The 25,419-nt window shown below is 40.6% G+C and overlaps 1 protein-coding gene across 1 annotated transcript in view; it reads left to right on the plus strand.

Annotated features, from left to right (window-relative positions):
* Positions 1–24,588, plus strand: part of GEMIN8 (gem nuclear organelle associated protein 8) — a 36,844-nt gene extending 12,256 nt beyond the window's left edge. The window contains exons 5-6 of the mRNA XM_042037624.1: positions 14,390–14,636; positions 22,931–24,588. Coding sequence (XP_041893558.1) covers positions 14,390–14,636; positions 22,931–23,033 — 350 coding nt within the window. The 3' untranslated portion in view covers positions 23,034–24,588. The remainder of the gene's footprint in view (positions 1–14,389; positions 14,637–22,930) is intronic.
* The last annotated feature ends 831 nt before the right edge of the window (positions 24,589–25,419 follow it).

Here is a 25,419-nt window from a genome sequence, read left to right on the forward strand (position 1 = left end):
ACAGCATTGCAAGTACATTGAGAACCATTCTGTAGTAGTTAACAGGATACAGACAGAATCCTTTCTTTAAAAACAGAGAAAAGCAAGGGGAAAGTACCATCATGTTAGTTCATTACTGAAGGATAATAGTCTGTCATTTGTTAATGCTGTGACTAGTTTTTTCCATTAAAGCCTCTGTTTGTATTGCCCACGCATACCCTCCAGCTTTTCCCAAAAATAATGTCTCGACTTAAAATTTTTTATGCTAGATGGAAAATATTTTTTTAGAAATGAAAGGAAATGGTGAATGAAGATGTTTGTTTCAAAACTGCAGTCTGTAGGCTTTTTCCCTCAGGTTTCTTTTTCTCTGAAAGATGATAATTGCCTCTGCCTCTTCTGTGAAGAGGAAGTAATGGAATTTTCCATGTTTTGTAACTTGTTTGAATCGTACCAGATCCAGGAAGCTTTTGGTTTTGTTTAAAGCCTGCGTGCCTCGTGGCAAATAGACTTTGATTTGGGGGTTTTGCCACCATATTTTCCTTCTTTCCTTCACTTTTGGTAAATGCTTTTTCCTGTTTTTAGTCTGCCTTTTCTTCATAAGACTGTAGCTCAAATTCTTGAGCTAAAGACTCCTGGTCCCCACCATTTCTTTTTCTTTCTTCTTCCCTACCCTAAACTGTCCAAGCAGTGTGGATGGTGAACTTTTACATATCTACTCAACTTCCCTGGCTTTAACAGCCTTGGTTGACAAACTTTTTGACAAACCAAAAAGCCTTGTTTGGCATGAACTTTAGCCACAGTCTTCAGAAGCTGAGTTGCTGAAGCTTCTGAGAAATGCCTGTGAAATAAGAGCGCTCTCTGCAATATGTGTGGGTGCTTGAGAGATGCTTTTGAAACATGTTCTTTTGTGAACTGAAGAAGCAATGTGAAAGTTACTCCTTTTGTACCACATCTCTGATCCTGATGATTGAACCTTTTGTTGTGTAGCAGCAGAATCTTCTCAAGTGCACACACTGTGTCCAGCATAGAGGTAGTGTTATTTGGTATGGGAAGCAACTGGAACAACTGAGAAAATGCCTCCTTACTAGAGAAACAAGGAAGAGTGCCACAATTTTCACTGCTTTCATATTGAAAACTAATCTCTACTTGCAAAATTAGTCTGGAGAGCAACAGTTGGGCACAGTTTTACATGTTTCATGACAGACCAGGTTATCTTTATACAAAGTTTATGAATTTGGAAACACGGCCATATGTAAGATATCTGATAGTCAAGAAAATGTCCTTGGATCCTACGCTAGAGACAGAATTCGAGCTTAGGAGAATGTGTAGCTTTGCTGTGTGAACCTATGTGTTGCTGCTGCAGGAAGTAATGAAAGAGAGACATTAGAAAGCTGGAGGTGCTGCCGAGGAAACTGCGCTTTTGGTGTCGCCAGACCAGAGGCAGTCAGAAATGGATATCCTCTGCTGTGTGTTCTGGAGAGTTGGGGGGAGTTAATACATATATCTGGAAATTATATGTAAAGTCTTTCTTATTTGTACATGCCTCAGAATGAGCCTGTTTGACAGTGTTGGCAACCCCTGAAAGTACACCAGAACAAGGCCAGGCTTTTTGTTTTCTGCTAAGGGATGCCACAGATTTCAGCTCCTAGGTGGCATCTGTGGATCAGGCTCCCGTGTATGCAGCCTGGAGACTTGAGTGGAGCTGGGACCTGGAATGCCAGTTCCCTACCTGCCAGTGGCTGTACTGGTCTTAGTTCTTTCTAAGCATGCTGTGGAGTACTGGTATTCGAGTTACAGCAGGTTTATAGCTGGGAGTGTGGGAGAAGAAGCACATGTGACTCAGTGTGACTGTAGTGTAGATGATACTTTAAGAGGAATGCCAAGATGTTGAACACCTCTACTTCCTCTTACATTTGATGGAAACGAAGAATGCTGTCTTAATATGAAAATACATATTAAACTTCAGAAACCTGTGTTTGAAGTTGTCACCCTTTGTCTGCCTTATGTGTTCCTCTTATTGTAGTGAGACAGTACATACACTAGGGGACTTGTTGAAAGTTTCAGTTTATTTATCTTTATAAGGGACTTTGAGTACCTCAGCAGGAAGTAAGCAAAAGCCTCCAGTGGTAGAATAATGAACAATATATCTGAGATGATTGTTCTTTACAGACCTTTTGCTTAACAGTTAACTTAGTTGTCATCCCTGTTGCAAAATGCATCTTGTTGACAACATCTTTGCTGAACAAATACAGAATTTCAGCTAATCTTTCTCCCAGAAAGCTATTATCCCTAAGTTGTTCGTGAGTCAGTAAGAGAAGTCTGGTAATCTTGTATTGTTGTTGCCCTGGTAAATCAGTGCTATGGTAAAATTCCTTCTGACTGGACTTGTCATGAGGATACAGGAATAAAAACAGGAGAGACAAGTCATTGCTCCTCACCATCTGAGATGCATTTGATAACTGTTTTTTGGTAGTTGCTGATTACAAAAGGATCCCATGGAAACAGGTCAGTAGCTTGCTCTGATGGATCAGCCATTGGAACTTTCTCTTTGCAAAGAAAATACATGTGGTAATTCAGTTTTAGATCACACAGAGTGTCAGTGCCTGTTTTGTGTCCGCGAGGTTTCCAAGGATTGAAGGTATTGCTGTGACATATTTGGGCTCTGCAAAGTTTTAGCAAAGAACCAACAGGTGGGCTCCAGGGCTGAGGCCACATGTGGAACAAGGAATCCTTCCCCAGTCTTATTGTAAGAGTGAAAATTCCTTTCAGAATGCTGTTACGGAAGATTGCTTCATGTGGAAACAGTTTGGTGTGGGAAGATGCAGACACTACTTATACTCAGAACTGGTGCTGGTAATTTTTTGAAGGCAGGTTTGCCTGCTTGCTTATTCCATTAGCATCTACAGCTGCTCTGAGTGGCTCTTCTAGTCTCCTTTTCATTCTTTGTCCCTGCAGGGAAGCCCGTGAAAGCAGCTGCAGCTGCTGTGGAAAAGAGCAGGTGAGACCATGCTGACAGACACAGCTCTAGGGAAAAGTGGCATAAAAGCATCTCTGTGCTAATCACTCAGCTTGGGCAGTCTGTCTTCACAGTTTATGCACTTTCCCCTAAAATTCCTCAGCTACTGGTTCCATCTGGGTGCCACATGCAGCATTTCTGGATCTCTAAATGATCTTTATTAGGAGAGAGCTGTATCTTAGATCTCTGCTGATAAATCTGAATTCACCTGCCTTTAGTGTGATACTTTCAACCTTGTAAGTGGACAGTGACATTGTGGGCTATGAAGTAAGTGTTTCCTTACACAACCTATTTTGATATCTACTGGGGGAGCTTTTGTTGTAGAAAGAATGTTTCATTTCAAGGCATTCAGCACTGGAGTAATAGTGAAAACCAAATGCCAGACACCAAGGTAAAAATTGATGTAATGATGATGTCTGCTTTCTACACACATGATCTACAAAATCTGCTCAGAAGTTGCAACAGAGCATGACAGCAAAATCCCTTGAGTGTTACACCTTTTAGGTCTCTCTGTTATAAAGCAAATCCCCTGTACAGACAGATTTGCTTGGAGACACATAATTTACCCCTACGAGTTTTAACGGGGTGTTGTTAATGCCAAGATTTCAGAGGCACCATTTGCTTTTCAGCACCTCTCACTGTGCCTCAGTTTTATCAGAAGCATCCAGATGGAATTCACATCCTTTGTCATTAGGGAAATGTGGGTGCTGGCATGGCAGAAACTGACAGTTCGGAGACTTCCATCTGCCTGGGTCTTTTCAAAACTCATTTCCTTGGATGCTAAAAATCAAGTGAGAGACAGAGGTTGTTAGGCCACCCATCTCAGACTTGGGTGGCCTGTACCGACTTTGTCACAGCCTTGAGAGTGCCACTTGGGACTAGATCCACAAAAGCTTATGGCATAGGTGGAATTCAGAAACAAATATCCCAAGTAATAGTCTTTGTCTTTCACATATGCCTTCCAGGAAGAAAAAAGCTAGTCATTTATACCCAAAGGATAATACATCTTGAACCCTAAGGATACAGGGGAACATTGTCCCTCTTGTCTTTCCCAGTGACTGGGTTGAGCACCTGTGCCACCTTGTGATGTCATTTACTGTGAAGCTTACTCCAAGGAATCTAGAACACCTCCTGCTCTAGGAATTTGTGTCCATTTTCTGTTTATTTTGACCTTTAATACAGGGGTGATAGCATTTCCCTGTCACTCAGAAAAATAGAGAATGTTGGTATGGTAACATACTGAGAAACACTTGTGAAGTACCCAGTACAGATCAATCCAGCTGTTCATCAGTGTTACAATTGTTACAATTCGTGCTGGCCTCCAAAGTACCCAAAGCTGTTTATGTAGCTGTCGGAATTTCCCCCGATATTTCCAAGGACAAGTGTCTGAAGTTGTCAGAACACTGCTCTGGTACACTGAAATCATAGAGGTAATGTAAAAAAAATGAAGGCTAAACCTTAAATGGGTATTTTTACTGAAATAAATAACAGGGGTGTTACACCTTTGAGTGTTATTGTTCAAATTTAGCTGGCTAAGAATCTCCTGGGTTTAATTTCATTTGTAGTTGCTGAAGTGATTGTTGCTCTAAAAGTCAGCTCTGTATTCACAGAAATTGTAGTAACTTTGCCAAATAATGTAGGTCTCCAAAGAGCATGCTGGGCCTCAACTTTTCTGTGGTTGTTCAAATGCTAAAACCAATGCTGCTGTTCTCACTTTGTACAAGCCCTGCAGAATACCTTGATTTCTAGAAGGTCTGCAATTTCTGATGTGGTTGTGGTGAGCGTTGGAAGACTCACTTTAAAATGCATCAGTTGTTATTTCCTTGGGATTTTTGGCCACTGGTAAATGTAGAAGAGTCCAGACTGTGAAGATTGCATCATCTGCAACATGCTGATGGAGGAGGTGTTGAGGTGGTAGATCGCAGAGCAGCTGGCTGGCTTTGGAGGAGTGCACGAAGAAGCATCTGCATTTTTCTGATCTCTCCATTTCTACTAGGTGATGCTGGTGATGTGTAGGGGTTTGTATTCCCTGCTTTTGCATCCTTCCCTTGGCGTTAGGTACTGACGCCCTGCTCTGTCATGAGCAGGCTGTCAGACTAGATGGGCTTCATGTAAAGTCACTGAAATACTTCATTCATGTATGAATTATCCTGTTGAAGTAACAGAGAGGAGATAGGGAGCTCCCAAGTACTAAGAAGTACAACTTAACTTTCTGCCAGGTGGGATGCCAGCTGTCTCTTTTAAAAGAGAGTGCTCAGACTCATGCTCCAACACCATACCCTGGAACTACTTCTGAAGTCAAACATTCCCGTTATGTGGAAGGTACAATAAATGCACATCTGCAGGTTTCTTCTGGCATATTTCCCCAATGTTTTTTGTTGTGTTTTTAATACTGGGCGTAGCAATTACCCTTGTGTTTAAGTATACTTAATTTAATTTACTAGAATGCTGAAATGAGCAATGAGAAATTCAGAAGGTCGTAGGTAAACTTAGGTTTCCAAAGCTACCCCTCAGCCCTTCCTTTCACAAATTGTGATGTGTTTCACTGATTCCTTTAGTATGACCCTTTTTCCAGATGTCTCTTTCCAAATTCTTGGTCGGGCAGCACACATAGCAGCATGGAGGAAAAGTGTATTTACTTGCTGAAATTAATTTTCTCTGGATTAGATCTTGTTATTTGATTCTGCATGTCTGTGGTAATACTGAATTTTGGACCTGGAAGTTAACTGAAAGGTCACTACATAGCCTAAGTATACTTCCTTCCAGAAAATCAGCAACATGGTTGCAGGTTGCTCTCCAAAAAAATGTTTTTCAAGTGTTTTTGATAAAGTAGCTTTCTCATATCAAACAATAAACCAAACTTGAATTCAGCACTGTAGTGTATCTGGAATCAAAGAAATTTCAGTGTGAAGTTCAAATTTGTGAGTTTGATCTAGAAGACTGACACAGGCTACTTTCTTTCTTTTTTTCCTGAAAGCACCAAACTCAGTATTATTTAGCTGTCTAGCGGCTCAGTGCATCGTGAAGCATTTTCTTCCAAGTGCATGTGTTTAATTTCTATTCAGGGTACACATAAAAAATTATTGTGAAACTCATGTTTCTTCAGTGTTCTGGTTTGCTTTTAAAGTAACACTTTTAAATTTTAACATTTCTTTGTTCAGTTTCCTCAGACTGTGCCATAAATGTATGTGAAGACATAGTTATATATAGATTTAAGTAATTCTTCTGTTTACTCTAGCAGTATTGTCTTTGTCTGGTGTCAGCATTGTTGCCATCAGTAACAGATTGGAGTTGTTTTGGGGGATGGGAGTGCAGAGTCAGCTGGTCTGTATTTAATCTTATTGAAGTAGACTTGATCCTTACTAGAGGCAGCTGCCAGTGCCTGATCCTGTACTAATTTCTAAGCAGTGGTCAGTCAGCAACTTCCTATCAGTTTAATTCTGTCAGATGGCACCAGCATACAGACACCTTGGTGCCTCTGGTGTGATACAGACCCCTGATTGCACAGGGCTCACCTCTGTGTTTTCTAGCCTTCATCAACAAATCCCTGATTATGAATTACATTTAGAGCAATCAAATTTCTAGAGCAGGCTTTCATTTGAAGTTCCAACTGACTAGCTGATTGTTTCATGTTCTTGGGATTTAATTGTTTCAGTGCATTTTCTGGTTGGGCTAAAAATATTCCTTTTTAAGGGTTTCACTGTGCAAGGTAATAGAAGAAAAATAAAAGAAAGGTGATTTGATGTTTAGCTGGGCAGTAACCAGTGTAGCCTAGTGCTAATGTAAATATGGACATGAAGGCTTATATTATTTCTGTGTAGGATCCTTGGCAGTTTGTTTTGGAGACCACACAACAATCCTTCTTGGGTTTTAATCCTATTTCTAAAACAGAAATCGGCTTCTTTGTTCTCCAGTTAGCTGTATAACTTTCTGCCAGTTACTTAACGCAAATAACAAAATAATTTGAGATAATTAATTCTTTAAATTATTAGATTCATTTTACAGATTAATTACAGTGAGACATGTGGTTAATTAATTTGGAAGTGACGCATACCACTAAGTAGCAAACCTGAAAGTGGACCACCTTCGTTCTAATCTTGCTTTCTTGGTTTCTATTAATTTTTATTTCAAAGGTAGTTTTTCTCCACTTGCTGTGTTGGTAAGTAGTTTTGCCCTGTTTCTACAGAACTGTCCTCTTCAAAATGTGTAGAAAAATTGAAAGAGTGAAAGAGTAGGTATTGGAGTACTTCAGATTTGCAAAATCTGTTTGCTGTCTGTTTAGACAGCCTGTTGCAACTGAGTCTGTCTGAGGGAGTCCACTCTCTTACCTGAGATTATTTCCTGCTGTTACCAATAGGTTTCAGTTGAGCTGTGCTTCAGTAAACACGTCTTGATGCCAAAGCCAGGCCAGGCAATTCTTCCTATGCATTCACTCCTGCTCTGGTGTTTCCAGGGCACTGAACTGTACTAGAACTAAATACAATGTTTTGGGGTTTTGTTTGTCTGTTTGGGGGGACTGGTTTTGTTTATTTTTTTGTAGGATTATTTGTGTTGCCCCTTAGACAATTGTAACATCATCCGTGAGGGGCCTGGGAGCTGGAGCACACAGCTAAGGGAGGAGAGCAGAAGTTGCATAAGCTGCTTTTGTAGCTGAGGAAGGAAAAATGTCCATGGAACCATGGTTTCAGACTGCCACAAGCTTGCCAAGGAATCACATCTGCTCTTACTTCAAAGCCTGTAAGAGAAAGTTTTCTTTTTTTCTTGAGAATATTGCGTTGCTTGTAGATATATGTGGTGAAATAGTCCATTTCTTTTAACTCATTCACTCTTCAACTAGCAGATGGAAACTTTGTCAGTGTAGATATTTGGAGCTTTCATATCCTCAGCATTTTTGGTAGTTCTCTTTCATGGTCATCATGACTGGTGACCGAAAGCTTAACATTGCAGGCAATTACTCCCACCAAAAGTAATTTTTATTCCAAGTTAGTGTTTTCCAGTCAGCTACAGCATTTGATTTTTCTGTAGAGATGAGACTGCTGGCATAGTAAGATAAGGCCTAGCTGTCTTTGGAGATCAGACTTCTGTTAAAAATGGGAAAGTTACATGGTGTCATGGGGAATCCTTTTGTACACCTTTTGCAAGCACAAAGTTTTAAATTTAAGAATAAGTTTAAAAAGAAGTCTGTTTTCCCCAAACCAGCTTATGTCTAGAACAAGGCTGTTGATTCTGCTATAAAATCATCATTCTCTTTCAGCATGTTTCCATAATTTCTGTAAGTTACTTAGTGTTCCATAGGAACCCTCCAGCAAGCAAGACCACGCTGTTTTTAGCAACCAAGAATATTTTATCTTTATAGATGTGGGGGTAAGTCACAATTGTTTGTATCTTGCAGACTCCCACTGATGGAAACTCTTGTTCTGCAAAGCTTTGCACTTGATAAAGAGTAGTACTTGAGATTCCAGCCCTCTGGAAATCCAGAGCTCTGCAGAGCTCTGCAGAAATTAAACTCCTTGAATATCCTGTTTACAAATCCTGATTTAAATCCCTGTTTCGGTGGAATTCCTTGAGGCAAAGATCTTGATCTTCCCCATGTTATACCCATTTCATGAAAGTATGGGCGCAATAAAATGGTCTGATTCTATCACCTCAAAAAAACCTCTTATGTAGGTTTATGATAAAGGTATTTGGCTTTTCTAGGAAGATGAAGAAGCTGGCATTTTGCATGGAGGAGCCTATGTGGGCAGAACACTTAACACAGCAGATAGGCTCGTGGGAAGTGGCATTCAAAAAGAGAACTAGGAGTTTTTAATCAGTATAAATGAGTAGTGGTTTTAACTGTTAGTGTGGGCTGCTCAAGATCAGCTCAGGTAGCATTTAAGATGAAAAAGCTTGCAAAGTGCACACACAGCAGTAACAGAAAATAATTCATCATTTAAAATAGACAAATATGTGAACAGGGTATAGTTCAGTCTGAAATCATGGAAAATTAAAAACACATCAAGACTGGAGAAAGTGCAGTATTTCCTTGAAAAATAGTATGTTAATTAACTAAGCAAGCAACTGAAAGTCAGTAGTGGCATTTAACGCTTGGGAGGAGCAAGCCCTTGGTTTCTTACCTTACCTACCATTGTGTGGGGCAGCACATGGCAGGCTGCTGAGTGTGGGCACCTACAGACCTGTGGGGAAGAATGTCTGAATAAGAAATGTTGTCAGATGCCATATGATCACAGGCTCCAGTGAGCTGGGGGTTGGATGTATAAATACTGAGAGCTAAAAATGGTACAAGAAATCACACAATGCTGGGTATGAATCTTTCATTAAAAATCTGACACAGATAATTACTAATTACCCTCTCTACTTCTATCTCCTTTTAATGTTGCAAAGTCTCTCCATGGAGACTTCCATGGAGGGAATTTCTTTGGGTTTTGGTTTTGAAGTTGTTTTATTTTCTTTGTTTTGTTGGAGTTTTTCTTTTTCTTTTAGTAAGAGAAGGATAAATTCTGGACAGGAATTTTATTTTTTTATTACTACTTAAGCTTCTCAAAGGATATCACAAAGAAAGAAAGAAATGTAAAGTGGATCAAACTTACAAAAAGTGTGTGGCACTTTCCTTTTTATAAAATAAGAGAAACAAGGCATCTGAGTTTCTAAGGACCTATGGGGAAAATAGCTTATGTCTTGAAGGGCTTAGGTCATAGTCTCGCTGAAAATATGTAAGAGATCATTTGTGTGCCTATGAAGGCCGAAATGCAGTGAATGGCTAATACTAGTTACTGTTTCTCCTGCTTTTGGCAGTCCCTGAGGATGGAGGTAGTTGTCTGTATTTGTTCACTTTTCAGCTAGTACACGCCAGATTAAAAGTCACCCATAAAAAGAGGGAAAAGTGGTGAAGGGAGAAACAGGAATCGAAAACTTTCTTTCATAAGGCCTAGAATTACTGATGATGGCACAGGACATAGTATGAGTTAGGTAGATGTGCTGGTTTTGGCTGGGGTAGAGTTTATTTCCTTCACAGTGACTGGTATGGGGCAGTGTTTCAAATCTGCACTCAACAAAGGGTTGATGATACAGAAATGTTTTTGTTATTGCTGAGCAGGGCCTACACAGAGCCAAGGCCTTTTCTGCTTTTCCTACTGCCATGCTGGTGAGGAAGTTGGGGAGGCATGGGGGACTGGGGGGAGATACCGCCAGGACAGGTGACCCCAACTGACCTAAGGGATATTCCAGACCATCTGACATCATGCTCAGTATATAATGTGGGGGGAAGAAGAAGGAAGGAGGGGACATTTGGAGTGATAGAGTTTGTCTTCCCAAGTCACTGTTATGTGTGATGGGGCCCTGCTCTCCTGGAGATGGCTGAACACCTGCCTGCCTCGTAAAAAAAACACAAAAGAAAACCAGAGGGGAGCCTCAGCTCTCTGCCTGCAAGAACAAAAGGCAAAGAGTGAGAGCCATGAGGCAAAAGAGAGCTCTGCCTGAGCAACCCCGAGTTTAAAAAGACTGGCACCTGCTGGCCCCACGGTTCCATTTCCAGATCCAGGGTCTTAAAGAGACACTTCCTGGGCACAGGAAGATATGGAATACAATACCATTTTAGGTTACCCAGGACACTGGGGGCAAACTATGACAGGTCTGGATTTTTTTCTTCATGGTTGAAGAATTCTATTTACTGTGTTTGGAAAAAGATGTCCCAACTGGTTTTGGCCAGGTAGCGATGACTTCCCAGCAGAGCTGGACTTAGTAGGAATAAGTTAATTTTGAAAAGCACTTCAAGAAGGAACATCTTTGAAAAGAAATGGAACTGACCAACTGGGAAAACGTCAGCAATGCTGTTCCTTTGTGCAGGAACCAACCACCACTGCAGCTGCCTGCCTATCTTGTGAACATTTACAAAATACTGTTCCTTGACTGGGGGAAGCTTGCCAGTAGTTGAAGCTGAATGCTGTAAAAGAAAGCCTGTTTATTTTAGTCTGTGTGAAGTGGAAGGAGGAACTACTTAGAATTGTGTAAAAATTACTTGTTTTACTTTTATAACTTAGCAGCCCAATGGCTTGTGAATTTGGAATGTGAAACTGATCTGAGAATGAGCTGGGGACTTCATTGCTGAAGGCTGAGAATTAGTGTTTTGATAAACCATACTATCTGCTTAATTGATGAGTATGTGTTGCTTGCTTCAGAGAAATTCTGGTTGTCTCCATAGGCTCAGGGTTATGGACAGTTTATAATTTTGTTTGTATTTCCATTGTCAGATTCTTGTTGTCGACTTTTTGATTAAGAGGTAGTTGCACATTTAGCTCAAGTTGTACTGCTTTGTATTGTTTTTAAAGTAAACTCTGAGGTAATGGATAGAATCCAGACTGCTGAAAATTACAGCAGTTCTACTTCCCAGCCCTTGCCCCATCAAAGCAAGTTTAGTGTGCATCTCAATAGGACAATACTTTCTCTGTTATCAATTCCTTATGTTTGTGTTTGGCTGGAAATACTGGTTTTGGAAAAGCAGTAGTTCACATGCCCATTTAGTTTCATGACTTCTTTCCTTGGTAGTCTGTAAAAGGAAATAGTGCTGCCAGCTGTGAGGATGGTGAAACACTGGAACAAGTTGCCCAGAGAAACTCTGGAGGCCCCATCCCTGGCAGTGTTCAAGGCCAGGCTGGATGGGGCTCTGAGCAACTTGGTCTGGGGGACACTGTCCCTTCCTGTGGCAGGGGGATTGGAATAAGATGATTTTTAAGGTCCCTTCTAGCTCAAGCCATTCTATGATTTTATCTATGGCTGTGGAGTTTATCACAGTAGTATCTCTGCACAAATAAGTGATCTGAAACTACAACATATTCCACAGAGCTGCAGTGGTATTACCAGCAACAGCTGTCATGTTCTATGCTCAAATTCCTTTGGTGCAAAAAACTGTGGGTGCCTATAGTGGATTTCTGTCCCAAGCCTCTGCCTGGATTCTAGACCTGATTTATGTGTCTAAAACTCTGTAATACAATCACTCTGGGATTTTTTTAACCAGTAGCTATGGAACAGCAGAAGTCAGGTTAGAAAGTTAAGGGCAGTACCTCTGATTAGTGTAAAGTAAAACACTCCAGACATTCATCAGGTAATTCTGACAATGGAGTTTAAATGGGTATTATTATTTTAATTGTTACAATTAGGATCTACAGATTTATGAACTACTCTGTGCTGAGAAATGGAGATTGATGCACACTAAACTGTAATCCACTCATCCATCATAAAGCTTCTGCTAGAGGTCCATTTAATTTCCAAACAGAAGAATTCATTATCTATCTCCAGAGAAATTATTTTTTCTTAAGGATCAGTATATGCAATGAGGTACCAGAGAGCATTCTACAGCAAACAAGCAAGGAAGCAGCTGTCTCTACCATGCAGCTGTGGAGCAAAAGAATAAAAAATTTCCATGGGCAACACAGAATTACAAGGAATTGTCTTTGTGGCCCAAGAGAGGTAACAAATACGGATTCAATTCATTGCATTGCCGGAGTTTTGCTGTGTAATCTACAGTGGGAGACATTGGTTTGCCAGCATGGGCTTGTTTGTTTTTTTCTGTCTAAAACTGTTCAGTGTAATTTGCATCAAGTCTGTGCTTAATAGCATGTTACGTAGCTGTGAGCAGTGTGGTGTCCCAGAAAGTTGGTTTCAGTGGGATTCAAGGTGTAGCCTGGGTGCTATACCTTGTCCTCCAAGTGCTGAGCCCTCTGTAGGCAATGTTAGTTTCTTTAATTCAGACCTTCTGGATAAAATGGCCCAACACCAAATAAATCTGACTCTTCCAAAAACACATATGGACTCTAATGTATATTTCCTTGTGAATTCTGGCAGTGCAGCCTAATTCAGGGGTGTGCCCTTAAAGCAGAATCACAGAAACAGCTTTCTGGAATAAATGGCTAATAACTCCTCAAACCCTTTGACGACCAACACAAAACTGTGAATGGTGTTTCAAATGACAGGACAAAAGCTTTCTGTGTCTGTCAGACAAACAGATCCCAAAATTGAAGTTTCTGATCATATGTTTAAAATACCTGTTTTCTGTGAATGATGTACAGGGGATAATTCCTTTAGGAAGGCTGACAGTTGGCTGCTCGGTACAGTACTTTCCAGTATAAAAATAAACTGCAGATGTTTGACACAGAAATGTCAGGATACTTAACTTTGGGTTAGGGTTTGCAGATGTCATGTGTGTTGTGGAAGCTAAATCTCTGCCTTAGGGTGAAAGAGGGAAGAGGTACATGGCACCAAACACTGAGAAGCATGTCCTGTGTGTGACTGATGCATCCTGACCTGTGGACATGCTGTCCTTTTTGATGTTTAAAAAAACCCGACTGCTGTCATAGTAGTGAACTGTGCCTGGTACACCGTTTTGAGGATGGTCATTTGTTGTTGAGTTCAGCTGCCGGGTGATTTTCTACCTCTTATAGAAATGTCCCCATAAGAGGGGAGTTTTGTATAGCACTTTGACTTCACACAGCATTGTTTGTTTCATCAGAGCAGTACCCAGGAAGTGGAGGTAAATTTGGATGTGCACAATCAAGTTCTTGCTTCCAATCAGGCTTGCCACAGAGAATTTTTATTGACAGATTGGTCCAAATGTTTCACCTCTTGAATTGTTTTAAATCCTCTTTAAAAGACCTGATGCATGCATTTATGTTGGTTCTGTTTTGTTTGTCTTCAAAGCAATAGAGTAAGGCTGCCAGCTTTGAACTTTGCAAGTCTTGAGAAATGGCCGAGTTTGGACAGTTTATCTAGGCACAGTGCTTATAGCTGTGTTTCATTGAATGCACTTAATGGCAGACAGGACAGACCCATTTGTTCATTTTCACAGAGTAGTAACTGATTGCATTTTCTCTTGGCTATAGTTCAGCTAAAGTTGCATTGTCCTGTGCATTGTTTCTTTTCTCAGCTGCTAAGTCATGATTTTGGAAACAACTCTCCTTTTTGTTCAGATTTTTTTGGTATGGGGAAGGGGTTGGGATTTTTTGGTTGGGTTGTTTCTGTTTTCTTGGGAGGGGGAGGGCAGTTGTGTTTTGGGTTTTTGTTGTTTTGTTGTTTTAGTTTTTTCAGGGCATGTGGATGTTGGGGAGAAACAAAGCAATGTTGATTTTTGCTTACTAGTACTAATACAGAGGTTTCCTACAGTTTTAGGATTCAATTCCAAGACCTTCTTAATTTCTCCCCATTTATTCCAGCCTGGCTTTATAATGATATTTAGTAGGAATTTCTCTTTATGCAAAATGAGTGCAGCTGCATCCTAGAACATGTGGATTTTGGCCTTTTAGACACAGCAAAAATATGAAAATATAATATTTTTAGAAGTAAAATAAAACCTGATTGGTTGATAGCCCAGTAATTTACATCTCTTATGGTTTCTTTGTCTAGGGAGGCAGCAGCAGCTGGAAGCTGAGGACCCATACGTGGAGGCTGATCAAGACCTGCACAGGAGGGTGGAGCGTTCTGTGGAGCCGCCTACAGAAAGACCTGGGGAGAGGCGCATGGCAGAAATGAAGAGACTGTATGGTGCTGAAGCTGCCAAAATCCAGGCAATGGAGGCTGCCCTGCAGCTGATCTTTGATAGGAACTGTGACAAAAAGCAGCCCAAATACTGGCCCATTATTCCCCTTAAGCTGTGAGTACCTGGACTTGTTCTGACGTGGCACAGAGCTATAGGGTCAGGTGCCTCAGCTTGGGCTGCTGAAAGAACAAACTGCAGATTTTGGTTTGGGGCTTTGGGAGAGAGTCTGGCAAGGCAGCATGTATTTCTTTGGCCTTTTTTTTTTTACAGTGTCTGTCAGCAATGCTCACAGTCCATTCAACCCACATACAGTTGTCAAGTAGTAACGAAAGGGACAGGAATATAAAACCTGTCTAAAATTCACTCATTTGATGCCCACTTGCCTTGACCATGCTTGCAATAAACATAACAATGTCCATACCCACTGAACTGGGAAAACTTAAAGCAAAGCAGAGAAGAAAAAGACTTTAGGAATTGTCTGGTCTTCCTGTTTAGGAATTTGAGTGATCCCATTTTTTAGTCTTATTTAATGTGGTAGTATTAGGATCTTGTTTCACACAGCATAGCTTGAAAGTGTTATGTCTGCTAATCTTGGATTTTTTTGAGAACCAGGAGCCTACTGGCCAAGATGCAACTTATCAAATTACCATAGCCCAGACATTTGAATTCTTTTTCGAAGGTTTATAATAAAGCAGGAAGTTTTTCTTCCAGACTGATACTTGTCTGGCAGGAGTTTGACTCTAAAGCAACATTATACAGAAAAATGTTTTAATGAAGGGGTGGGAGGATCAGGCAGAAGCCTGATGTGGTCCTGTCTGTTAGAGATTTGTTTAGCAGAAGAGAAACTTAAGAGGACACAGCACTATTGGGACCAGTGCCTACAGTCATTTTTGCCATTCTAATAAAAAGCAGCAATGGGCTTGAAGGCTTGAAGCTTTAAAGAAGGCTTATTAGAGTGATAGACTGTATCTGAACAATGTATATGGAGCTGTGGAAGCCAGGTAGCCCTGTGGGCTATGTCCATTTTAGGTGCAGCTTTCCAGTGGCCAAGTGCATAGGACATGCACAAAATTTAAACATAAGCAAGTAGATGTGTACTCATCCCTCTGCACAGAGACGTGCCTCTCTGTGTGCTCATCCATCTGCACTGGCTGTTTGGTTCTGCTTCTGTCACTCTTTACTTTTGACCAGTTGTGCTTGCCCCACTAATAGCTCTGCAGGTAGAGTGAGGCGCACTGGTGGTTTGTGTAAGAGAGGCTGAACTGGCTGTTTAAAACCAGTGGCTCCTTAGAAAATGGTACCCTGAACACTTGAAAGGATTCTCCATTAAGCTCTGCTGATAAATATCATTGTGTGCTGAAGGGCTGTGGTTTGTGTTGCAGCATTTCCATGCCAGGGCAAAGGAACCTTCTGCTGGTTTAATAGCGACGTGTTCATCTGCCTTCCTGGCAGCAGAGGAAGGTCACAACTAAAATTTTAGCTTCAGTTCATGCTGACTGAGTTTCCAGAGTTTCTCTGTAGCATGTGTAGTTTGTAATACACCCAGCAGTTGCTGTGGCCTCTGCAACAGCCAGCTGCAACAAAGCAAGTCTGTGGGGCAGTTTGGAATATTTTTGCTTTCATTAGTAGTTACTGTTTTTTCAAAGCAGCATTTCCATGTCACTTCCACCTCTTTCACTTTAGATGTGATGAGATGAAGTTAAATTCAACACTGAAATTAAAAAGCCTCCAGTTTCCAAGACATATTTCTGGTGTGATTAATCTGAAAAACTTCAGTGAGACAGGAGAGAGAAAAGGATTATTAACAGTCCTGCATTTGTCTTCACTCGTTTGTCAAAAATTCAGTGTTTTGTTTGGGTTTCCTTTCATTGACCAAATAAATTTTCATCTTGATACCTTGTAATTTACTTTATTTTTCACATAAACAAATTTCCATACTTAGAACGCTTCAGTTCTTAGATGGTAAAGCTTTCTTTTAGCTGCTGCATTGAACTTAGATTGAACTTAGAGCAGGAGTGGTTTTAACATACGGAGAAGCATGAGGAGTGTTGATAGGACTTTCACAGCAATGTCAGGCAATACCATACATAGTGCAAAGTGAATGGGACGGTTGCTGCATCCACTGGAGGAAAACACTGTTGCAGATTAACATGCATAAATCTCTCTGTTCCTATTTGAAATGTTTCCAGTGTGGTGATGGTGTTTTCCCTGTGCAGTTCAGTTCAGAAAAAAAAGGAAGAATGGGTTGTTCTTACTTTTCAGCACAAGTTCCAATTCTTGCTGTGGTTTATTCTGCATCCAGCTGGTTCTGCTAGCAGAAGCAGAAATTCTGGTCTCCAAAAGTATTTGCAGAGACCTCATATAAGATAAACATTGAATTCCTTTCCTACTTCACATAAAATATAAAATAAATTTATAAAAAGAAATATATAAAGGAAATTTCCTTGCCTTCGGTTCTTTAAAGTATTTTTAAGAGGGTTTTAATATGCTGTGAGGTTAGAAAGAGAGAGAACTGGATGAATTGTTCCCTAGGAACTATGTACTAAGGCCTGAAAGGGAGGAACACCCTACTGCAGACTTAAGAGTTGCTGCCGAATAATCTCCTTTCAGGGGATGGGCCATTGCTGGTCATTGTCCAGATATCACATTTTGCCGGTAATTCAGTGAAACTTGGAAATTCTTGGTTGCAGTGCTTTTACTCCGTCTCCTGTGTCATTTTACATTTCGAATAAATATCTCTCATAAAAACGTGATCATGGAGGAAATGCAGCAGCAACTCAAAAATGCCACTTCAGTCGTCTGTAACATTCACCCTTCTTGCACACACATATTATGCTGCAGTCCTCAGTCATGGGAACGTGTACACTTCTTTCCCCCAAAGATACAGTGTTCCTTGACTGGAATGCAGCTGTGGTGCTGCAGACTTGATTCTTCCTTGTCCAGAAGGTTGCACCTTTGCTTTCAGTTATGCCAGCTGTTGGTATAGTCCTGCCCAAAGGGAGTTCTTCACTTGCTGGTGGTGCTGTTTCTCGTGAGCTTTTCCCAGCTCCAGTAGCAGGAATTACCCTGAAGTCACAAGTTGTCATCCAATCAGTCTTGATTTCAGAAACTGGTATCCTCATTTGTTATGTGCAAATCAGCCTTATTTTCAGGAGAAGAGTTTGTGATTGGTTGAAGATGCTTTGAAGATAGGAGAAAAATGTAATAGGTCTTTTCTACTGAAAGTATTCTTAAATGAGAAAAAAAATCCTTTCAGGAGTGCAATATAAATGTATCATAGAAATGAAGCAATTATCTGTTTCCTACCAAAAGAAAAAATGCTTACTTGTATATGGTGTATATGGTGATGTTGTCAAGTGTTCTTGTTCTTTTAGAATTATTTCCCAGCTGACAGCTCAGTGTGCCTGTGAGTGCAGGTGACCTGAGAAGAGATTAAACCATTTTAATGAGCATCATTTTCTCAATCAGTGTTATGGGTAGTATTCATCCTTTTTGACAGGGGTCTCATTAACGGCTGGCTGCAAACATCTCACACTTGGAAAAAGCTATAATAAAAAGCAACCTAAATTTCTGTAACAGCCTTTATGAAGCATAAACATTACATAACACAGATTTGGTCACTTGTGTCTTTCTCTTTGTAAAAGCTTCTCATTCATTACATGAAATACGCCGTAAATATTGGTATCTTCATCTCTTGTTGCACTAATAGCAGTTTAGCTCTTGGAGTAGAAATTGAGAAAAGCAAGACACAGAATCAGCTGCTTGAATTTTGAGTTTTAAGTGTGATTTTTGGCATGCTGGGCTGAACATTTTGGCTGGAAGAATTAGAGAGGGGCCAAGATTATTGCCCAAAATGTGAAATACAGTCTGTCAAAAGGAAACATCCCAACTCTGTTTTCATTGTGGTGTCTTAAAAGTGTAAACTCCTGGAAAATGTATTATTTGATAAATAATACATTCGTGCTGTGACAAAAATATTTTTCACGTTTGTGTGCTACTCAGCTGTCTGCCTTGTCTAACCTGTTGTCTCCTCTGTTCCTGCATGGGTAGTCCAAAGGATATAAATTCTTATGGGCTCTTTTCTAGGTAGAATAGCAGCCTGTGAAGGAGTCTCAGCTGCTTCTGAAGGGTGGTTGTAGCCAGAGTGTGTTCAAGGCCTCACATCTCTTCCTATAGTCTCACATAGGAATTGCTATGCTGGCACACAGTGACACATACAGAGGAACTCAGGGTGGGTAGGTGACAGACCATGACGCTGCTATTTGGGTGTTGTCTTGGAGACCTGGCTATCACAGCAGAGGAATTGCTTGGACTCAGTCCATTCTTTGGAGTTGGTTGTACAGGCATCAGTCTCAGCTATCAATTTCAACAGGCCAGGAATGGTGCAGTCTTGCTTGGCCAAAAGTGGAGAAAGACTTGCTTCTCATGAGCTTGCAGGGAGTAATTCTCCTGAGAATTACTGAATCTCTGACTTGAGATTCTCTGTGCATGGATTTTATTACACAGTCATAGAAGAAATTTTTTCCCCTTTAATCATGAATCCTTCTAAGAAGGCGAGCAAGCGAAGTGCAAACATACATAGTTTTTGAAAAGGAAATACTTTTCAGCCTAATGATGCCAATACCACTGCTGGTTCCCTAAACTACATTGAGATCTTTTGTCTGCAAAGCCTTTTGAAGAGCCAAGTTACACGTAGCTGCTATCCCCATGACTGTTGTTTACAGCCATCCCAAAGACATACCTTTGCGGGGAGGAAGGGATGAGAAAACTGGAAAAGATTGGTAGGGATTTTTTTCTAAATGGAGTTAAAAGTGGTCCTCCTTAACTTTTAGACTTTGGTTTAAGTAAAAGCAACAGTTTCTTGACTCAGTAAAAAGTGAGGCAAAAATCTATGAGGGCCTCTTAAAAAAGAAGTTACACTTCTGTCTTTATATGTCTGTAATCTGGGAAGGGGTAACAAAGTACTGTTTTATTCATGTCCCCTAGACAGCTAGCATTGGGTGTTGGCATAGGAAGATAACCAGATTTCTGATCTGTTTATAGGGGTGTTTAGAATCTTTCCACATGCTTCTACTGAAGATGAAGATTGAAATACCAGTCCTGAGGTTCAGCTTTCAGCTATCTCATGCATTTTCTTTTCTAGTTACAGAAACCCTTCCTGTTTGGTCACTTTTTACTGTCATTAAGGTCAAAAGCAGTCAAGTTGGAACACATCTACTGCTAAGCTGTTTAATGTAACCCAGCTTGTTATTTGGCCCAAAATTCAGTAAACCCTTTTGATCTAGGCTTGTACAAGCAGCCAGCACGAAAAAATCTGTGCGTTGTATTTCCAATTTTGATACTCACAGAGCTGTGTTACTCCCATCCTTTGCATTGGACAGGAAAAGATCTCAGTCATCATGTCTGGTTTCTGCTACCTCCAGCAACCACATCATCTCATACATTTCAGAAACTAAATAGGAAATTCCATTTCCTGTCACCTCCACGTCTGCTTGTTAAGACTGCGGGGCCTGTTTCTCGCTTGCAAAGTGTAATAAAATACCAGGAATGTCACAAATTTAAGTTGTCCTTAGTCAGAGAGTTGCAAAAAATGTAAATGCAGTCACAGATTATGTGTCTTGAGCTTTTTTAAAATTAGTAAGATGCTGTAATATCTTCCCCGTGGACAGAAGGCAGGGACTTACTGTTGTAACAGAAATAAATGCTTGAAGTTTGTTTTTATTTAAGCAATAACTCATCAAAGGCCACATTTTTGGTCTGTAGTATATTCCATGAAATGGCTGAATAATAGCTGAATGCTCCCCTTCTGCTGTCCTTTCAGGAAAAGCGGTGAGGTTGAGCTAAAACTTCAGTCAGTTATGCTGCAATGCACTTGAAACACACAAGTTTTGTGAGTTTCTCCAAACAGATTAATCCTTACATAACTGCAGAATATAAATCTGAAATGGACTGTAAACCAAGAGCAATCAAATGAATAAAAGACTGCATAACGGGAAGGTGGTAGTAATATTCACTACTTTTTATCAATTTTCTCTATATGTGTTGATGAATTTAGGATTTCCAGTGGTGCCAGACCACACTGCATTAGAGACAAGGAAGTATTTGTTGAGCAAAACATGACGTTTTCATTGATACTGCTCTGCAACAGAGTTGTGCCAGCAGTGCCACAGCTGGTTTGTGGTCCTGTTTTGGTGTCACTGCCCTGGGTGTTGGGGGCACACAGGAAGTCCTGCCTTGGCACCTCCTCAGAGAAGCCCTGTAGATGGTTGTGCTCATGGCAGCTGCTTTTGTCACTATGTCCTGGCCCTGTGGTTCTTGTCACCTTTTTCTGCTGCTGCTGGACTCGGACATGCCAACTGTACTGTCCTGCTCTGAGAGGATGCTGAGTGTGGGATATGTGTGATGACGTGATGGTCCCATGGCAACAGGCTGTGAAATCATCAGTGCCAGATGGTGAATTCTTTCAGGGACACATCAGAAAGAACAGCTGTGTTGTGCTATAGAAAGTCCTTACTCCAGAACTGCTCTTCTCTATAACCACAGAAAATAGAGAAAATGACATACAAAATTAAGCTCTCAGTTTTCCCTCCTTTGCTTTTTCTGTTGAGCAGATCCCTCTTCAGGTCACCTACAGCTCCAGTGTGTGACAGCATAAACATGTATCTCCAGAGTGCAAAAGTGCTTTATGGAGAACTTTTAGCAAGATTAGTTATTTGCCCTTCCCAAGTATGTTTTACTGTGCAGACCTGCTTTAGAAAGATGTCCTGTACTTTCTGTGTCAACACTAGTTAAATCTTGTTTGAAAGCAGAAAAAGAGCCTAACTGTCTCTTCTCTTTAATAGCTCTTTTAGTCTAGCAGTGTTTCTTGCTTTTTCAAGTCTAACAAAATGAAATCTGTTTCTCTGGCATGGTTATAGCTAAAGCTTTTTTTGTGGTAAATGCATTGATAATAACTAGCACCACTAGTGATTTGTGTTACTTTGTGGAAGCTGTCATTCCAGGCACAGCCTGCAGTGTGATAGTCCCCACTGGCATGACAGAATTGTTCACTTCAGACCAAGAAGATAGCACATCTTACTGGAATAAAACATACCAACTACTTATGTTGTTGAAATTTTTAAAATATTTTACTAACAACCAGTAATTAAACAATTTTGTTTTTCTAGTTTAACTTCCTTCATGCCAGGCTTGTGAAGTCTGAATTTATATAAAACCATTAAAATGCTGAAAAAAACCAGCAGATTCTCAAGTACAATACAGAATTTTTTTATTCTAGTAGGGTGCCCAAAATTATTACAATAATTGTAAAGAAAACGTGTCCAAAAATTGTGTTGTGTTTATTTTCCAACATTGTTTTAATTTCCTGGCTTACAGGATTAAAAATTGAGGTGTCTTTTATTATACTTCTTAGCTGAGCAACCTTTAAAATGTTGAGTGGCTTAGCAGCTGCACTTTCAAGGCCTGAAATACCATCTGAATGTATATGAAATGTAGGAAAAAATGCCTACACAGCCTCTCCCACCATTGCCATCCCCACAAAGCTACCTGGAATTAAATGAATATGCACTGTGATGCATTTTTCTGGCCACATCCATAACACTTTATATCTCCAAGAATCCAGCTGAGCAGTTTCCTGGGCTTCTCATTACCTATGTTCCTTTCAGCCCACCTCTCTTCTTGCTCCCCCGTGTTCTTTTTTACAAAAACTACTTCCTAACTGTGTCCCTCCACCCCAGCACATGCTGTTCTGCAGCCTGATGGTGCTCTCTCAGCTCCTACACTCCTGTCTGCCTCCCACAGGGAGGGCAGAACCCGTTGCCTGGACGCTCCGTTCCCAGCGGAACACATGAGAAGGACTAATGGAGATGACCAGATTTTCTGGTCAGTGTCTCTGGCACCATAAACGCTGAACGCAGAAAGTGTCAAGACCCTTCCCACAGCATTGCCCCTGACCTGTCAGTGGGTGAGGGAAGATTATTCTCTCCTCTTTTCCTACCTAAGAGAAAATTTCTTCATTGCTGTGCAAGTGGTGGGAATTGTGTCTCTGCCAGTTTGTTTCTACCCACTGCAGCCAATCACCCAAAACCTTTCTAAAGCTGCAGTGCAATGAACCACCACGATCCTGTTGAACACCAAGGGAAGCTTTTGTAAGACTTTCCCCTAGTGGGAGAAACAACTGCTGGATAGGTGGCTGGCCTTCACAATCCATCTGTTAAATTTATAGTGCGTCTCAACAGTACATCTCTGTCAACTGCACCTCCAATGGCAAGGAGTAACTGTAACTTGGGAGCTCAGCCGTTTGGAAAACCAACCAGGCAACCGTGATCTATTCCCACCCGGCAGATAAGGACGTTGCTAAGGCAGTTTCTTGATGTAAGAATGATTTTATCTCTTTTTTCTCTTTTCAGCTCTCTTGGCCAGCTGGCATCCCATTTTTTACTTTTCCAGCGGGCATTGGTTCAGTTTGGCGTGATCCTTCAGAGTGGGAGCAGTAGCCTATTTAGAGCTTAAAACACATAAAGACTGACTGGCTGGAACCCCAGAGAACGACCTAGCAAGAGGCTGATGAGGGCACTTAGCCAGACCATCTCCAAAACACTGTTGTTAAAAGAACCTGATATGCATGTTAAGTAAACATCAAATATGCAAAACCCAGCACATGTAACATGCAGATAATAGCATAAGGTAATGGGCCCTATCTCCAAATAAATAATAGTACCCTCATTACCACAGGCAGTTTCAATATTTTCTGTTCACTTTCAATGTCCTCTGGATGGGTCATATCTATAACACAATAGAACTCCCACAGGCTCCAGCAGGAGCTGAATTTAGGGTTAAACCCTGGCTAAAATGAGGGAAAGAAATTTCTCTTGCACACAAACAGGCAAAAGCTCTAGAATAAATGTGATCCAGGAAGTTATTACATAAAGGCATTGATAATTTCATTTGCATATAAAATAATAACAACAAGAACGGAAGCTAAATTATCCCATATATACAGAAACCCTGGGTGTTCAGGATTGGCTATTCATTATTCTCTTGTCATATAAAGCAATTCAGTCTGCAGCTGCATTTCTCTTACAAATCCAATTCAATCAAGAGAACCGAAACATCATTAGCAAACCCACTGATTTATCCACCAGTAAAGTGCTGATACAGGCTTCTGTTCCTGCTGCTAATAAATTTTCTGCATAGAAGTGTTGGCTCTCTCTAGGGATCTCCCATTATTCTAATGAATACAGATTTCTAACTTAACCACTGGAATTTTTAAGCCTGAAGGTCTATAATAGTAGGGTTCAAAACCTGTGGGAGTCATAGGAAAGAAAGGACATGAACCCGTGTACCCAGTTGCCTCAGAGATGTGTCTAGATGTAACTGCAGATGGAGCAGCACCTGGTGCCTTAGAAAATTGCTGTAGTAGGAGCTTTTTCTTCCCCTTTCTGAAATACAATCACTGTCTCCTGTTTTGCTCATTACTTCCTCTCCCTATTTCTCTCAGTGGGCTTGCTTGCAGAGCTTTGCCTCCCTCTCTGTAGCTTTCCCTGGCTCCCACTTGGTTTGTTGCATTAATTGCCAGCCTGCCAGGCTCATTTACCTCTGCCTCAACCTCTCTTCTACAGAACTGCAGGAAATGCACTGAAAACCGCTGGTAGGTGTTGTCTCCAGTTCCTCCTGCACATCATCTACCAGCAGGGCTCTGGGCAGTCACCTCCGTGCTCATCACAGCATCACCTCGTTGATACCTCGAATGCATGAGCCCTTACACACTATTTCAAGGCCTGGGCATGCACTTCTGCTTCCTTTTCAAGGTGGACTTCAAACAGTGAAAGCCCAAGGGGTGTTAGAAGTGATGTTGTCTTTTGGGAATAATTTTACAAGCTGCAGTTTCTGTAACTTCTTTAACGGGTCATTTTGTCTGCCAGGTTCTTGTGATGTTTGGTTTGCCTGTGGCCCTTTCATCTTTTAAACACAAAGAAGCTATATCCTTGGAATAATGGATGGCAGAATTAATGTTCTAAGCTATCTGGCAGCTATGCAACACTCATGTTTGGCCTGAACTTTATTTTTTTAAAAAAAAAGAAGTACGAAAAGTAAGAAAACAGATCCGCCTATGACAGCAGAACGTGTTTAATATAGTTTTAATAATTTTTTTTTTTTTACATTCCTCACTTGGAATTATATTATTTTTCTATTTGCTGAACATGGTATCCAGGAGAACAAGAATCAGATAACAAAGAGTCTTAAAAGAGTGTTCTTTACTTAAAAAATCCAGGCACTCCTATCCATCTTATGTATGCTATAAATAAAGGATAAAATTATTACCAATGTAAGATACTTGACACTTTCATTTACTTTTTTATCTCTCCTAATTGAAGAATGGATAGATATGGGTGAAGAATGGATACATGTGGGTGACTAGTGTGTTCTGCTTTTATGTTTTAGTTATGTACTTGTGCATTTGCAAAAAATTAGCTGTCTGTACTGAAAACAGGAGGAAAATGCTCTTGTTTAGAATAGATGTTTGGATTTTTTTAGGAAAAAATCACCAGGTTTATTAGTCTAGAGAATGAGAAGTTACACTAATCTTCCAAACTCAACGTTTAATATCAAAACATCATCTAATTTTTATTTTTCAAGTTCCTCAGATGCATTTATCCTGGTTGGGCTTTTTGGGAGGGCTCTCACTCATCTGACCATAACAGCTTGTGCTTTTTACTCCTGAGTGTCCCATTTCTGGCAGGTCTAATGTGTTTGGCTTTCTGTGAAGTCAGAAGGAGGTGAAGCATTTCCATGATGTCAGCAGATCTGAAGCCACACCTTCCTTCCAAAACCACATCTCACAGAGCTGAGGGAGGATGTTGTGTCTTAGAGCCACTTCTGTTACCTCCCAGTGAAA

This window comes from Corvus kubaryi, unplaced genomic scaffold (assembly GCF_017639235.1).
Source record: "Corvus kubaryi isolate FWS band 111438036 unplaced genomic scaffold, C.kubaryi_AGA036_p1.0 133, whole genome shotgun sequence".
Classification (NCBI taxonomy): Eukaryota; Metazoa; Chordata; class Aves; order Passeriformes; family Corvidae; genus Corvus; species Corvus kubaryi.